This window comes from Triticum aestivum, chromosome 2B (genome assembly GCF_018294505.1).
Source record: "Triticum aestivum cultivar Chinese Spring chromosome 2B, IWGSC CS RefSeq v2.1, whole genome shotgun sequence".
Lineage (NCBI taxonomy): Eukaryota > Viridiplantae > Streptophyta > Magnoliopsida > Poales > Poaceae > Triticum > Triticum aestivum.
The window spans coordinates 27896778-27914087 of NC_057798.1; the positions used below are offsets into that span (position 1 = coordinate 27896778).

The 17310-nt window shown below is 44.8% G+C and overlaps 1 protein-coding gene and 1 pseudogene across 1 annotated transcript; both read left to right on the plus strand.

The window, feature by feature from the left end:
- Window positions 1-604: 604 nt before the first annotated feature.
- On the plus strand, window positions 605-2201 carry LOC123040116 (uncharacterized). The gene is made up of 4 exons (XM_044463047.1): window positions 605-1039; window positions 1125-1308; window positions 1395-1592; window positions 1690-2201. The coding sequence occupies exons 1-4, from the start codon at window positions 738-740 to the stop codon at window positions 1933-1935; spliced, it is 930 nt and encodes a 309-aa protein (XP_044318982.1). The 5' UTR covers window positions 605-737; the 3' UTR covers window positions 1936-2201.
- A 12599-nt stretch (window positions 2202-14800) lies between these two features.
- Window positions 14801-16321, plus strand: LOC123040117 (putative serpin-Z5; annotated as a pseudogene).
- The last annotated feature ends 989 nt before the right edge of the window (window positions 16322-17310 follow it).

The following is a 17310-nucleotide window of genomic DNA, read 5'->3' on the forward strand; positions in this document are numbered from 1 at the left end:
ACAATACTACTTGGATCGATAGGTCTTAATAGATAACAGGGCTTAGAACTTACTGTGTTTGGTTTATCTGGGAGACAAACCCGCTCAAAGGATCTTAACTCGTGTTTGTGTAAGCATCAGCTTCTCACTTAACGGTTTTTCCTTTTAAAAGAAAATTATTGCGAACGCAGGTGACATTTATTCAGAATATTGACTCTACACGCAAAGGACAGGAATCACAGTGTATCATCGGGTATTTCATATGTATCTGTAACTAGCAAATTCATTGTGCCTTAAATGCAGCCATGCCATCATAGGAACTCAATAACACAGATATCATGGTGCGGCGTCGCCGAGAGCCATTGGTCCGCTTCCCATATGCATGTTACTACTCTAAATTACGCTCTACTGTGGGTTGTATCAAGTAGTCAGAAGTTTGACGGATCCAATGGGCGATAGCGTGCTAATTACTCCGGAGGCCAGATCAGATATTTAAAAAGAAAAGCTAGTGGTGCAACTTGTCTGCGTGCATGGATACTAAACTGCAAATGCCCGGGAGGCTAAAATGGAAAAAGTACTAGTACAACTTGTGTAGATGCATAGAAATTACAATAGTAAACTGCAACCCGCTTTCTCGCTACATACATGGACGCAACTCCAGCCTATAAACCACCTCTACCGCTCTATGCATCTTATCACCCACACAATAGAGAGAAGAACCTGTAGATAGCTTTAGCTTAAGCTTCCTTGTTGTAGCTATGGCTAAGTATTTACAGAGTGCTCCTGTTAGCCAGGGAGCATTGCAGCACAAGGAGTTTCTCTTAGATGGCTTGTACATGGAGCAGCGCCCCCAAGGATCGCCGAATCCGAACGAGGTCATTATAGTGAATCCTGGCCTTCCTATGAAGTTTGGCTGCACCGCGGCTACTGATTGGACAATATATGATGGCATTGGCCCCGACAAGAAGCTTGTGGCACATGCACAGGGGGTACTTACGGGTGCTGGTGCAACCGAAGGAACCTGGTCCCTTTGTTTTAACATGGTGTTCGTCGATGAGAGGTATGTTGCAAATTCTAAGTTCATGTGTTTAAACATTGTGTGTGTACCTTAACATCCACTAAGAATACAAACTCGATTGGTTTAGGTTCAAAGGTTCCAGCCTTAAGGTGCTTGGAAATATGAGCTCACCACTAGAAGGTGAATGGGCAATCCTTGGTGGGACGGGTGAGTTTGCCTATGCGCAAGGTGTTGTCTTGTTCAAGATCCAAAAGTTTTATGAGCTTCAGATCCGCGTCTTGTGCCTCAACTTCTCGTCATCCCTATCATTGGTATATACTATATTTTTCCTCGTTCCGGTTCATGCATCGACTATCTAATCTTTTATCAGAATTTTTAACACGCATTGGCAACACAGCCTATAAAGATGGGGCCATGGGGCGGAAATGGAGGTTTCCCTCAAGACATGACCGCAGGAAAGCCGTTGCGTCTACGAAGTATGAGAATAAACAGTGGCTCGCGCATCTTTTCGCTTGAGTTTTCTTATGTCGACAAACTTGGGAAGGTCCGCTCTGAAGGTCCATGGGGTGGCAGCAGCGGAGGGAACTATCAGACTGTGAGCTTATTTGAGATTCCTTATTTTTCTTTTCTCATATATATACACAGCCAATTATGTGATTTAATTTATTTCCTTATATGTTTTTTTTTTGCAGATTGAGCTAGGCCCTAAAGAGTTTGTGAAGCAAATATCGGGGACAATTGACAACCTTGTGACTGAAACTGTTATAACTTCTCTTGTTCTCGTCACCAACATCAGAAAGTATGGGCCTTACGGAAGTGTGCAGGGCACAAGTTTTGATGCCACGGTACCGGAAAATACATGTGTTGTGGGCTTCTTTGGCAAATCTGGTGGTGCACTTGATGCAATTGGCATTTACCATGGTCCCATCGCAGTTTAGAGAAGGATTCATGTTTGTCCATTATGTTATTTATTTGAAAGCCGCGCTTGTTTTCCTCTAAATTAGAACACGTTGGCGCAGCTTCCTTTGTGGCCAACATTAGTTCCAGTGTTTGTGTTCCAAGAATAAGATAGCTTTGGTTTGGGTACGTCCTCCCATAGCTTCCATTGTCAGGGTTCCACGCTCCTTTTCTAGGTTGAGTTCTCTGTGGTCGCTTACTGTACTTATCTATTTGAAATTATGAATAATGTTATGCCATATTGGAACCCGTGGTCTCACAACTTGTCACACATCTTGAGAAGTGCGCGCGACTAGTCACAGAAGTTTGTGGAGTGTGCAGCCATGCTGCTAATCAGCCACCGACATAGACTGATTAGACCCGATTGCAAAGTCCACCAACTTCAGAGGTCGTACATACGTGATAAGTTGTGTACGACCTGTCTACCTCTGTCAAATAGTCTTGTTATGATTCAGGAACAAATGAAGCTGATAAAATCCTAGGTGATCTACTTTTCACACAGAAGATGTATGTCATTCCTCTTCGGGACACTGAATGAGAAGGCACTTTCATACTCATTGGTAACCTTGCTCAAATTGTGTGGTATAATTTTCACACACAAGCATGGTGATGAATCTTTGCGAGATTTTATTTTGGGACTTGCTAATTCACTTGATGTGCATGACAATTCCATCCTCATTGATATTGCTCCAAAGGATCCAAGAACTGGGAGGGGCCAGAATTGTTGGGGAACGTTGCAGAAAATAAAAAATTTCCTACGGTTTCACCAAGATCCATCTATGAGTTCATCTAAGCAACGAGTGAAAGGGGAGATGCATCTACATATCACTTTGTAGATCGCGAGCGGAAGCGTTCAAAAGAACGGGGTTGAGGTAGTCGTTCTCGTCGTGATCCTATCACCGGAGATCCTAGCGCCGAACGGACGGCACCTCCGCGTTCAACACACGTACGGTCAGCGTGACGTCTCCTCCGTCTTGATCCAGCAAGGGGGAAGGAGAGGTTGATGATGATCCAGCAGCACGACGGCGTGTTGGTGGATGCAGCAGAACTCCGGCAGGGCTTCGCCAAGCTGCTGCGGGAGGAGGACGAGGTGTAGCAGGGGGAGGGAGGCGCCAAGACTTGGGGTGCGGCTGCCCTCCCTCCCCCCTCCTTTATATAGGCCCCCAGGGGGGCGCCGGCCCTGGGAGATCAATCTCCCAAGGGGGGGCGGCGGCCAAGGGGGGTGGAGTGCCCCCCAAGGCAAGTGGTGCGCCCCCCCCCCCCACCTAGGGTTTCCAACCCTAGGCGCAGGGGGGCCCAAGGGGGGGCGCACCAGCCCACTAGGGGCTGGTTCCCCTCCCACTTCAGCCCACGGGGCCCTCCGGGATAGGTGGCCCCACCCGGTGGACCCCCGGGACCCTTCTGGTGGTCCCGATACAATACCGGGTGACCCCGAAACTTTCCCGATGGCCGAAACAGCACTTCCTATATAGTTTTCTTTACCTCCGGACCATTCCGGAACTCCTCGTGACGTCCGGGATCTCATCCGGGACTCCGAACAACATTCGGTTTGCTGCATACTCATATTCATACAACCCTAGCGTCACTGAACCTTAAGTGTGTAGACCCTACGGGTTCGGGAGACATGCAGACATGACCGAGACGGCTCTCCGGTCAATAACCAACAACGGGATCTGGATACCCATGTTGGTTCCCACATACTCCTCGATGATCTCATCGGATGAACCACGATGTCGAGGGTTCAAGCAACCCCGTATACTATTCCCTTTGTCAGACGGTATGTTACTTTCCCGAGACTCGATCGTCGGTATCCCAATACCTCGTTCAGTCTCGTTACCGGCAAGTCACTTTACTCGTACCGTAATGCATGATCCCGTGACCAGACACTTGGTCACTTTGAGCTCATTATGATGATGCACTACCGAGTGGGCCCAGTGATACCTCTCCGTTATCCGGAGTGACAAATCCCAGTCTCGATCCGTGTCAACCCAACAGACACTTTCGGAGATACCTGTAGTGCACCTTTATAGTCACCCAGTTACGTTGTGACGTTTGGTACACCCAAAGCACCCCTACGGTATCCGGGAGTTACACGATCTCATGGTCTAAGGAAGAGATACTTGACATTGGAAAAGCTCTAGCAAAACGAACTACACGATCTTGTGCTATGCTTAGGATTGGGTCTTGTCCATCACGTCATTCTCCTAATGACGTGATCCCGTTGTCAATGACATCTAATGTCCATAGTCAGGAAACCATGACTATCTGTTGACCAACGAGCTAGTCAACTAGAGGCTTACTAGGGACGTATTGTGGTCTATGTATTCACATGCGTATTACGATTTCCGGATAATACAATTATAGCATGAATAAAAGACAATTATCATGAACAAGGAAATATAATAATAATACTTTTATTATTGCCTCTAGGGCATATTTCCAACAGTCTCCCACTTGCACTAGAGTCAATAATCTAGTTACATTGTGATGAATTGAACACCCATAGAGTTCTGGTGTTGATCATGTTTTGCTCGCGAGAGTGGTTTAGTCAACGGATCTGCGACATTCAGATCCGTATGTACTTTGCAAATATTTATGTCTCCATCTTGAACGTTTTCACGAATGGAGTTGAAGCGACGCTTGATGTGCCTGGTCTTCATGTGAAACCTGGGCTCCTTGGCAAGGGCAATAGCTCCAGTGTTGTCACAGAAGAGTTTGATCGGCCCCGACGCATTGGGTATGACTCCTAGGTCGGTGATGAACTCCTTCACCCAAATTGCTTCATGCGCTGCCTCCGAGGCTGCCATGTACTCCGCTTCACATGTAGATCCCGCCACGACTCTCTGCTTGCAGCTGCACCAGCTTACTGCTCCACCATTCAACATATACACGTATCCGGTTTGTGACTTAGAGTCATCCAGATCTATGTCGAAGCTAGCGTCGACATAACCCTTTATGACGAGCTCTTCGTCACCTCCATAAACGAGAAACATGTCCTTTGTCCTTTTCAGGTACTTTAGGATATTCTTGACCGCTGTCCAGTGTTCCTTGCCGGGATTACTTTGGTACCTTCCTACCAAACTTACGGCAAGGTTTACATCAGGTCTGGTACACAGCATGGCATACATAATAGATCCTATGGCTGAGGCATAGGGGATGATGCTCATCTCTTCTTTATCTTTTGCCGTGGTCGGGCATTGAGTCGAGCTCAATCTCACACCTTGCAGTACAGGCAAGAACCCTTTCTTGGACTGATCCATTTTGAACTTCTTCAAAATCTTATCAAGGTATGTGCTTTGTGAAAGACCTATGAGGCGTCTCGATCTATCCCTATAGATCTTGATGCCTAATATGTAAGCAGCTTCTCCAAGGTCCTTCATTGAAAAACACTTATTCAAGTAGGCCTTAATGCTGTCCAAGAATTCTATATCATTTCCCATCAAAAGTATGTCATCTACATATAATATGAGAAATGCTACAGAGCTCCCACTCACTTTCTTGTAAACGCAGGCTTCTCCATAAGTCTGCATAAACCCAAACTCTTTGATCATCTCATCAAAGCGAATGTTCCAACTCCGAGATGCTTGCACCAGCCCATAAATGGATCGCTGGAGCTTGCATACTTTTTTAGCATTCTTAGGATCGACAAAACCCTCCGGCTGCATCATATACAGTTCTTCCTTAAGATTCCCGTTAAGGAATGCCGTTTTGACGTCCATCTGCCATATCTCATAATCATAGTATGCGGCAATTGCTAACATGATTCGGACGGACTTAAGCTTCGCTACGGGAGAGAAAGTCTCATCGTAGTCAATCCCTTAAACTTGCCGATAACCCTTAGCGAAAAGTCGAGCTTTATAGATGGTAACATTACCATCCGCGTCCGTCTTCTTCTTAAAGATCCATTTATTTTCTATCGCTCGCCGATCATCGGGCAAGTCAGTCAAAGTCCATACTTTATTTTCATACATGGATTCTATCTCGGATTTCATGGCTTCTAGCCATTTGTTGGAATCTGGGCCCGCCATCGCTTCTTCATGGTTCGAAGGTTCACCGTTGTCTAACAACATGATTTCCAGGACAGGGTTGCCATACCACTCTAGTGTGGAACGTGTCCTTGTGGACCTACGAAGTTCAGTAGCAACTTGATCATAAGTACCTTGATCATCATCATTAATTTCCTCTCCAGTCGGTGTAGGCACCACGGGAATGTTTTCCTGAGCTGCACTACTTTCCGGTTCAAGAGGTAGTACTTCATCGAGTTCTACTTTCCTCCCACTTACTCCTTTCGAGAGAAACTCTTTTTCCAGAAAGGATCCGTTCTTGGCAACAAAGATCTTGCCCTCGGATCTTAAGTAGAAGGTATACCCAATGGTTTCCTTAGGGAATCCTATGAAGACGCATTTTTCCGACTTGGGTTCGAGCTTTTCAGGTTGAAGTTTCTTGACATAATCATCGCATCCCCAAACTTTTAGAAAGGACAGCTTAGGTTTCTTCCCAAACCATAATTCATACGGTGTCGTCTCAACGGATTTAGACGGTGCCCTATTTAAAGTGAATGTAGTTGTCTCTAGAGCGTATCCCCAAAATGATAGCGGTAAATCGGTAAGAGACATCATAGATCGCACCATATCCAATAGAGTGCGATTACGACGTTCGGACACACCATTACGCTGAGGTGTTCCAGGCGGCGTGAGTTATGAAACGATTCCACATTTTCTTAAGTGTGTACCAAATTCGTGACTTAAATATTCTCCTCCACGATCCGATCGTAAGAATTTTATCTTTCGGTCACGTTGATTCTCTACTTCATTCTGAAATTCCTTGAACTTTTCAAAGGTCTCAGACTTGTGTTTCATCAAGTAGACATACCCATATCTACTCAAGTCATCAGTGAGAGTGAGAACATAACGATATCCTTCGCGAGCCTCAACGCTCATTGGACCGCACACATCGGTATGTATGATTTCCAATAAGTTGGTTGCTCGCTCCATTGTTCCGGAGAACGGAGTCTTAGTCATTTTACCCATGAGGCATGGTATGCATGTGTCAAATGATTCATAATTGAGAGACTCTAAAAGTCCATCAGCATGGAGCTCCTTCATGCGCTTGACACCAATGTGACCAAGGCGGCAGTGCCACAAGTATGTGGGACTATCGTTATCAACTTTACATCTTTTGGTATTCACACTATGAATATGTGTAACATTACGTTCGAGATTCATTAAGAATAAACCATTGACCATCGGGGCATGACCATAAAACATATCTCTCATATAAATAGAACAACCATTATTCTCGGATTTAAATGAGTAGCCATCTCGTATCAAACGAGATCCAGATACAATGTTCATGCTCAAACTTGGCACTAAATAACAATTATTGAGGTTTAAAACTAATCCTGTGGGTAAATGTAGAGGTAGCGTGCCGACGGCGATCACATCGACCTTGGAACCATTCCCGACGCGCATCGTCACCTCGTCCTTCGCCAGTCTCCGCTTATTCCGCAGCTCCTGCTGTGAGTTGAGTTACAAATGTGAGCAACGGCAACGGTATCAAATATCCAGGAGTTACTACGAGTACTGGTAAGGTACACATCAATTACATGTATATCAAATATACCTTTAGTGTTGCCGGCCTTCTTGTCCGCTAAGTATTTGGGGCAGTTCCGCTTCCAGTGACCCTTCCCCTTGCAATAAAAGCACTCAGTCTCAGGCTTGGGTCCATTCTTTGACTTCTTCCCGGCAACTGGCTTACCGGGCGCGGCAACATCTTTGCCGTCCTTCTTGAAATTCTTCTTACCCTTGCCCTTCTTGAACTTAGTGGTCTTATTGACCATCAACACTTGATGTTCTTTCTTGATTTCAACCTCTGCTGACTTCAGCATTGAGAATACTTCAGGAATGGTCTTCACCATCCCCTGCATATTGTAGTTCAACACAAAGCTCTTGTAGCTCGGTGGGAGCGACTGAAGGATTCTGTCAATAACCGCCTCTTCCGGGAGGTTGATCTCCAACTAGGACAGGAGGTTGTGCAACCCAGACATTTTGAGTATGTGCTCACTGACAGAACTGTTTTCCTCCATCTTACAACTATAGAACTTGTCGGAGACTTCATATCTCTCGACCCAGGCATGAGCTTGGAAAACCATTTTCAGCTCCTCGAACATCTCATATGCTCCGTTCTTCTCAAAACGCTTTTGGAGCCCCGGTTCTAAGCTGTAAAGCATGCCGCACTGAACGAGGGAGTAATCATCAGCACGTGATTGCCAAGTGTTCATAACGTCTTGGTTCTCTGGGATGGGTGCTTCACCTAGCGGTGCATCTAGGACATAATCTTTCTTGGCTGCTATGAGGATGATCCTCAGGTTCCGGACCCAGTCCGAATAGTTGCTGCCATCATTTTTCAGCTTGGTTTTTTCTAGGAACACGTTGAAGTTCATGTTGACATGAGCGTTGGCCATTTGATCTACGAGAAATATTTTGCAAAAGTTTTAGACTAAGTTCATGATAATTAAGTTCATCTAATCAAATTATTTAATGAACTCCCACTCAGATTAGACATCCCTCTAGTCATCTAAGTGTTACACGATCTGAGTCGACTAGGCCGTGTCTGATCATCACGTGAGACGGACTAGTCATCATCGGTGAACATCTCCATGTTGATCGTATCTTCCATATGATTCATGTTCGACCTTTCGTTCTTTGTGTTCCGAGGCCATGTCTGTACATGCTAGGCTCGTCAAGTTAACCCTAAGTGTTCTGCATGTGTAAATCTGTCTTACACCCGTTGTATGTGAACATAAAGATCTATCACACCCGATCATCACGTGGTGCTTCGAAACGACGAACTTTAGCAACGATGCACAGTTAGGGGGAACACTTTCTTGAAATTATTATAAGGGATCATCTTATTTACTACCGCCGTTCTAAGTAAACAAGATGCATAAAACATAATAAACATCACATGCAATTATATAGTAGTGACATGATATGGCCAATATCATATAGCTCCTTCGATCTCCATCTTCGGGGCTCCATGATCATCTTCGTCACCGGCATGACACCATGATCTCCATCATCATGATCTCCATCATTGTGTCTTCATGAAGTTGTCACGCCAACGACTACTTCTACTTCTATGGCTAACGCGTTTAGCAATAAAGTAAAGTAATTTACATGGCGTTCTTCAATGACACGCAGGTCATACAAAAAATAAAGACAACTCCTATGGCTCCTGCCGGTTGTCATACTCATCGACATGCAAGTCGTGATCCCTATTACAAGAACATGATCTCATACATCACAATATATCATTCATCATTCATCACAACTTCTGGCCATATCACATCACATGACAATTGCTGCAAAAACAAGTTAGACGTCCTCTAATTGTTGTTGCATCTTTTACGTGGCTGCAATTGGGTTCTAGCAAGAACATTTTCTTACCTACGAATAACCACAACGTGATTTTGTCAACTTCTATTTACCCTTCATAAGGACCCTTTTCATCTAATCCGCTCCAACTAAAGTAGGAGAGACAGACACCCGCTAGCCACCTTATGCAACTAGTGCATGTCAGTCGGTGGAACCTGTCTCACGTAAGCGTACGTGTAAGGTCGGTCCGGGCCGCTTCATCCCACAATACCGCTGAAGCAAGAAAAGACTAGTAACGGCAAGCAAGTTGACAAGATCTACGCCCACAACAAAATTGTGTTCTACTCGTGCAATAGAGAACTACGCATAGACCTAGCTCATGATGCCACTGTTGGGGAACGTTGCAGAAAATAAATTTTTTCCTACGGTTTCACCAAGATCTATCTATGAGTTCATCTAAGCAACGAGTGAAAGGGGAGATGCATCTACATACCACTTTGTAGATCGCGAGCGGAAGCGTTCAAAAGAACGGGGTTGAGGTAGTCGTTCTCGTCGTGATCCTATCACCGGAGATCCTAGCACCGAACGGACGGCACATCCGCGTTCAACACACGTACGGTCAGCGTGACGTCTCCTCCGTCTTGATCCAGCAAGGGGGCAGGAGAGGTTGATGATGATCCAACAGCACGACGGCGTGGTGGTGGATGCAGCAGAACTCCGGCAGGGCTTCGCCAAGCTGCTGCGGGAGGAGGACGAGGTGTAGCAGGGGAGAGGCGCCAAGACTTGGGGTGCGGCTGCCCTCCCTCCCCCCCTCCTTTATATAGGCCCCCAGGGGGGGCGCCGGCCCTGGGGGATCAATCTCCCAAGGGGGGGCGGCGGCCAAGGGGGGTGGAGTGCCCCCCAAGGCAAGTGGTGCCCCCCCCCCTAGGGTTTCCAACCCTAGGCGCAGGGGGGCCCAAGGGGGGGCGCACCAGCCCACTAGGGGCTGGTTCCCCTCCTACTTCAGCCCACGGGGCCCTCCGGGATAGGTGGCCCCACCCGGTGGACCCCCGGGACCCTTCCGGTGGTCCCGGTACAATACCGGGTGACCCCGAAACTTTCCCGATGGCCGAAACAGCACTTCCTATATAGTTTTCGTTACCTCCGGACCATTCCGGAACTCCTCGTGACGTCCGGGATCTCATTCGGGACTCCGAACAACATTCGGTTTGCTGCATACTCATATTCATACAACCCTAGCGTCACCGAACCTTAAGTGTGTAGACCCTACGGGTTCGGGAGACATGCAGACATGACCGAGACGGCTCTCCGGTCAATAACCAACAGCGGGATCTGGATACCCATGTTGGTTCCCACATACTCCTCGATGATCTCATCGGATGAACCATGATGTCGAGGGTTCAAGCAACCCCGTATACTATTCCCTTTGTCAGACGGTATGTTACTTGCCCGAGACTCGATCGTCGGTATCCCAATACCTCGTTCAGTCTCGTTACCGGCAAGTCACTTTACTCGTACCGTAATGCATGATCCCGTGACCAGACACTTGGTCACTTTGAGCTCATTATGATGATGCACTACCGAGTGGGCCCAGTGATACCTCTCCGTTATCCGGAGTGACAAATCCCAGTCTCGATCCGTGTCAACCCAACAGACACTTTCGGAGATACCTGTAGTGCACCTTTATAGTCACCCAGTTACGTTGTGACGTTTGGTACACCCAAAGCACCCCTACGGTATCCGGGAGTTACACGATCTCATGGTCTATGGAAGAGATACTTGACATTGGAAAAGCTCTAGCAAAATGAACTACACGATCTTGTGCTATGCTTAGGATTGGGTCTTGTCCATCACGTCATTCTCCTAATGACGTGATCCCGTTGTCAATGACATCTAATGTCCATAGTCAGGAAACCATGACTATCTGTTGACCAACGAGCTAGTCAACTAGAGGCTTACTAGGGACGTATTGTGGTCTATGTATTCACACGCGTATTACGATTTTCGGATAATACAATTATAGCATGAATAAAAGACAATTATCATGAACAAGGAAATATAATAATAATACTTTTATTATTGCCTCTAGGGCATATTTCCAACAAGAATGGTATCATGTAGAGAGGTACCCCAAGCTACACAATTTATTTACTTGTCGGACCGGATCACGCGTGTCTTGTGTTCTTCATTTTGCGGGTAATTTGTTGCACCCTCTTGCGTGTGGTGCACCCCGGCACAAAGGAGGTCATTTATAGCTTGATCTTACAATCTATGAAGTGCTTCATGCTGCCTATGTTAGCAATGTGTGTACGTGTTGCAACTTGGATGATGAATAAATTGTTTGCTTTCAGCAAGCTACCTTATCTGATATTCTCGCATAAATGAGTGCTAGCTTTCAATAGCTTCCTGTGGTGTTCACAACCTAGCTGATTTGTCCTGATTTGATTCATATTTGCTTGTAATCAAATGGTGTCACACCTATGTGTGAATAGCATGATCTGTGATTGATGAGCTAAAAAATCAGCTTTTGTTTGGTTAATAAAACATCAAATATTGTTGATCGAGTAATGTGATTTACCTGCAAGAGTTTTGAGTGTAGTAATAGGTTAAGGTAGCTCGTGTCCTAGCACGACGGTATTTATTTTCTACCAAGCATCTCTATCTCCGCAACTCTTTTGTGACTTTAAAAGAATCTGAAAACAATTTAGCATGGAGGTACGAAGAATAGTTATTCTTCACACCCCTCTATATTAAGAATAATACACCATAATTTTACGTTCCGCCAATTTTGTCTTATTTTAGACATAAAAATAGAATGTAAGAAAATTTATAATCGCCTAAAAAATATTTTATGATACGTAAAATTACAAACGTAAAAACAAAATGTACAATATAGATAAAATACAATTTTTCTGGTCTAATGACCTATATTTTTGTTTTCTGATGCCAAATTTTACATAGTGAATCAATATGAATATAACAATTTGTATTCCACAAGTAATTTATTTATGAGACAATCATAAAATTATCTCAGGTGAAGAATAACTTATTCTACACCCTGGATGATGAATAGGTAAATTGTTTGAGGCACCTAGGTGCCTGGGAACCTAGGCCGGAAGGTCATTTTTATTAGTGCATGACATGCACTCCATTAAATTCGTTTGCACGCAATATATCCTCAACGGTCAATGATTGCTTTCCGAAAAAACATAATTATGTTGATTTCCTAGCAATAATTCCTTTCTAAATATTATGTTAATGCATTATACCTATTGAAAATATACACATAAGAGGGCTATTATATCTTATAAATTATAAACATACCATAAGTATTATACTTAATGAAAAATATACATATACCGGTGGTATTATGTGTATAAGAATATACACATACCCAAGGTATTATACCAAATAAAAGTTATGGGATATACCTCGGATATCTCAAATACCTACTAACAAGACGTAATGAATATACCCACAAACATCATGTGTATGTTACCTTGAAATATTATGTGTACGTATGTATATACGGTATGTATATACCTAAATGGTGTATGTACTCGAAATCATTGGCACATGCCTGAGGTATAAAATACCTACCAACGAGACGCAATGTATGTACCCAAAAATATCATGAGTATGGAGATGCCTCAAAATAAATTTGCCTTGCATGTCACAAGAATTTGTCCTATGTATCATACTCGGCATTTGTATACTCAAAATAAATATGATATACCCACAATATTATATTCAGAATTTATATATTCATGATTTGTCCTAGATATCATACTCATGGTATCATATACCCAATGTATTGTATACCTAATTTTAAAAAAAATAAAACTATGTCCCACAGAAGAGTACAACATACCTTTTATTAATATACGCATGAAAAAAAATATCTTCATATACCTATACAAATCATGTCGCATTAATTTTGATTTGTCTCTGTCCTATTTCTATTAATATCTCTCAAATATGCATGATTGCCATGCATGGCATTCTCTTTCCTATTTAATACCACTACATAATTTTTACCATGCATGTTACTCTCACTGCCTTAATTATGTTTCCAATTAGTGATTCTATCATAATTATTTTCAAATCAGTCATCACAACAACACACATCCAAATGCAATCGAGTGGTGGAAAATCAAGGAGCATGGGCACGTAGGTGTCCCAATATAGTGTTACTATTCATCACCCAGGGTGCAGAATAAGTTATTCTTCACCCGAGGTAATCTTACAATCACTTCATAATTAAATTACATTTGGATTTCAAATAGTTACATTTCTATTGATTCACCGTGTAAAATTTGACATGAGAAAATAAAAATATAGGTCATAATACAAGAAAATTTGCAGTTTATGTATATTTTACACTAGGTTTTTACGTTTGTAATTTTACGTAACATAAAATATTTTTTACGGCGATTATATATTTTCTTACGGTCTCTTTTTACGTCGGAAATAAAACAAAACTTACAGAGCATAAAATTACAGTGCATTGATGGTAAAATAGAGGGGGTGAAGAATAACTATTCCTCACCCAGGGTAATCCGTGGCAATGTTTACAAGGATTACAAGTATATCACGAGGAATACCCAACCAAATTTCCAGCTTTGTACCAGATTGTTCGCGATAAGATTGAAACTCTTGCGCAGGTGCTCGGTTCCTTTCCACCGAATATTTCTTTTAGACGGGATTTGATTGGTCCATGTCTTGTATCATGGCAACATCTTATGTCCCCATTGGATATGATTAACCTGACACAAGTACGAGATATGTTCCAGTGGAACCTCATTACATCTAGGTCCTGCACAGTCGGCTCTATGTACCGTGCGCTCACACATTCAAAGATCCCAATGGATATTAAGAAAAAAAATTGGAGGTAGAAGATTCCACTAAAAGTTAAGATCTTCAAGTTGTATCTCGGAAGGAGTGGTGCTAACCAAAGATAACCTCGCCCGTCGCAACAGATAATGAAGCAAAAGTGTAGATTTTGTACTCATGACGAGACAATCAAACACCTCTTTTTTCGGTGCAAGTTTACACATTCTACGTGGTCAATCATCCAAATAGCGTCTAATCTCTATCCGCCCGTAGGTGTTGCCAATATTCTTGGTCATTCGCTGGACGGTATTCATTGTAGATTCAAAACGCTAATAAGAATGTGAGCGTATACTTTATTGTGGTCGCTTTGACTATGTAGAAATGATATGATTTTTAATGACAAAAACTCCTTCAAAATTATTTCATGGATAGCGCTTAGTTTTATTGGGGTGTGGATTGAGCCCATTAACACTATGCGAGCTGAATTTCTTTTCTTTTTTTTCCTTCAGCTGTGTTTTTAATTTTAGTTTCAAAATGGGCCCAATGTTATCATGGTTTATTACACAAGGCAGGCAAACAGCATCTATAAAATACTGCATGACTTGATCAAAACGCAAACCAATTGCCCATGCGCAAGCATCAACGCGAGACAAGATGGAATCTATGAAGGAGTTCGCCATCCGCCGCTTCCCGAAGCTAGGCCGATGGTTCTGCACGGAGGCCGAGGCCGACCAGGCCGCCGCTGGCGACGGCCTCCAGACCTTCGCCCTCGGCCTGAACAAGCGGCTCGCCGTCGCCGCCGGCAGGAGCGGCAACCTGGTCTTCTCGCCGCTATCCATCTACGCGGCGCTCTCGCTGGTGGCCGCGGGTGCTCGCGACCGCACCCTCGACGAGCTGCTCGGTGTCCTCGGCGCACCCTCGCGGGACTTCCTCGCTGGCTACGTCCGCACGCTCACCGAGCAGGTCCTCGCCGACCGGTCCCGGACCGGCGGCCCACGTATCAGCTTCGCGTGCGGCGTGTGGCATGACCGTACCATGCCCCTCCGCCCCGCCTACAGCGACGCCGCCGCCGGGTCGTTCAAGGCCGTCGCCCGCGCCGTCAACTTCCGCCAAAAGGTCAGTGGAACATCTTCTTCCGTTTTCCCATGACTGATTTGGAATTCTGTATATGATCAATCAATGCCATTAAAAACGTGCATGCATGTTCATGGTGCAGCCGGAGGAGGCAAGGGGGCAGATCAACGCATGGGTGTCGGCGTCGACGAACGGCCTCATCCCCTCCATCCTTAGCCGGGGCGCGCTGTCAGACCTCACCGATCTGGTGCTCGCCAACGCCATCTACTTCAAGGGCAAGTGGGCGAAGCCATCGACAAGGAACTCACCAAGATCGGCAAGTTCCACCGCCTCGACGGCACCGCCATTGATGCGCCCTTCATGCACGGCTTGGGCAGGCACAGCATCGCTTGCCATGACGGCTTCAAGGTGCTGCAGATGCGCTACGAGCAAGGCCACCCCTTGCCGCCGCAGATGCCGGCTCCGGCGCAGGCGCCAGGGCCGATCTACTCGATGTGCGTCTTCCTACCCGACGCGGGCGACGGGCTGTGGCGGCTCACTGACAAGATCGTATGCAACCCCGACTTTCTGCGCAAGCACCTGCCGAGGAACAAGGTCCTGGTTGGCGACTTCCGGATGCCTAAATTCAAGGTCAGCTTCGGCATGACGATGGACGATGTTCTCCGGGAGATGGGGGTCAAGAAGGCGTTCGAGCTAGGAAAGGCCGACCTGTCTGACATGGCGGAAGATGGCGCAAGGAGGAAGCTGGCACTTGAGCAGGTGATCCATAGGGCCGTGATCGAGGTGAACGAGGAAGGCACCGAGGCGGCCGCGGCCACTTGCATGGTGCCCGCCACTTGCTCACCGAACCCAGCGCCGCCTCCGCCTTGTGTGGACTTCGTGGCTGACCATCCCTTTGCCTTCTTCGTCATCGAGGAGGTGTCGGGCACGATCCTATTTGCCGGGCACATCCTTGACCCCACCATCAAATGAGGGAGGTTTTGATTTTATCTATACTTACTTATCTTTAATTTGGTTAATGTCAAATGGTTACATTCAGTTTCGTCCTGTTAAATGTTCAAATGTTGGGCATCGGGAGGTACATTTTGTGTGTTGCCCAGTATACTTTTTCTTAGGGGATACATTGCCGAAAATGCAGTGGCGTGCTCGTCCTCGCCTGCTCACTTTATCACGAGGCGTCCATTCTTTGCGGGATGCGGAATCATACTCTCGTTCCATTAATGCATACCCCGTTCATTTAATGTGTATGCTGGACGGAAGAGCCGACGTTGATACGTTGCATATAGACGGACGTGTAAGGCGCAGTGACGGCGTTTGGACACTGTACCACCAACTACATTTAACTCCGCCTCTTGCACTCACGGCTGATCCATTTAATTCTAACTCTGCCAATCTTCTAAAAAAAACTAATTCTAATTCTGCCAGTGCCAAGAAACGGGACTGAAGTTTAGTTTCGTCATAGCTGCGTCTGCCGAGGATGGTACAATCGAAAAAAGTATAGTGCAACCTATGACAATAGGTTTGAACATGCACATCAGAAACAACTTGTGTTTGAGAAACTTGCTATTTTTGCTTGCCTATTTTTGTACTTCTCGCTCACCTCCTGGTCGAACACCAATCACATGTACTGTTGGAAAAACAAATGCATGGAGACAGTTAGCTAGGACATAGCCTTTTATCATATGTATCGCACAAAAATACATAAGAGCGGACGAGCTCTCCTGCTCACGGAATCGGTATATACATGTTCAACAAAAAGTATATTTTAAAATGCATGAGAACACAAAAATACATAAAATGCATGTTGAATATTTTTCAAATATACATGAGTATATTTTAAACACATGTTGAACATTGTTTTAAACATGAAAGATATTTTTCTAAATATATGGTGAATAATTTTTGAATGCGCTGACATTTCCTAAGATAGACAATGACATTTTTTAAATACATACTGAAAATGTTTTGAACATACTTCTTTTCAAAGACGTGTCGAACATACTATGAACAATATTGCAAAACACAATGATCTTTTAAATACATGAGGACCACTATTTTAAAAAAAATTCCAAT

Coding starts and splice junctions, on each gene's coding strand:
- LOC123040116 (XM_044463047.1), top strand. CDS start 738: ATGGCTAAGTATTTACAGAGTGCTCCTGTTAGCCAGGGAGCATTGCAG. Junction 1,040..1,124: donor ATGGTGTTCGTCGATGAGAG/GTATGTTGCAAA, acceptor CGATTGGTTTAG/GTTCAAAGGTTCCAGCCTTA. Junction 1,309..1,394: donor TCTCGTCATCCCTATCATTG/GTATATACTATA, acceptor TTGGCAACACAG/CCTATAAAGATGGGGCCATG.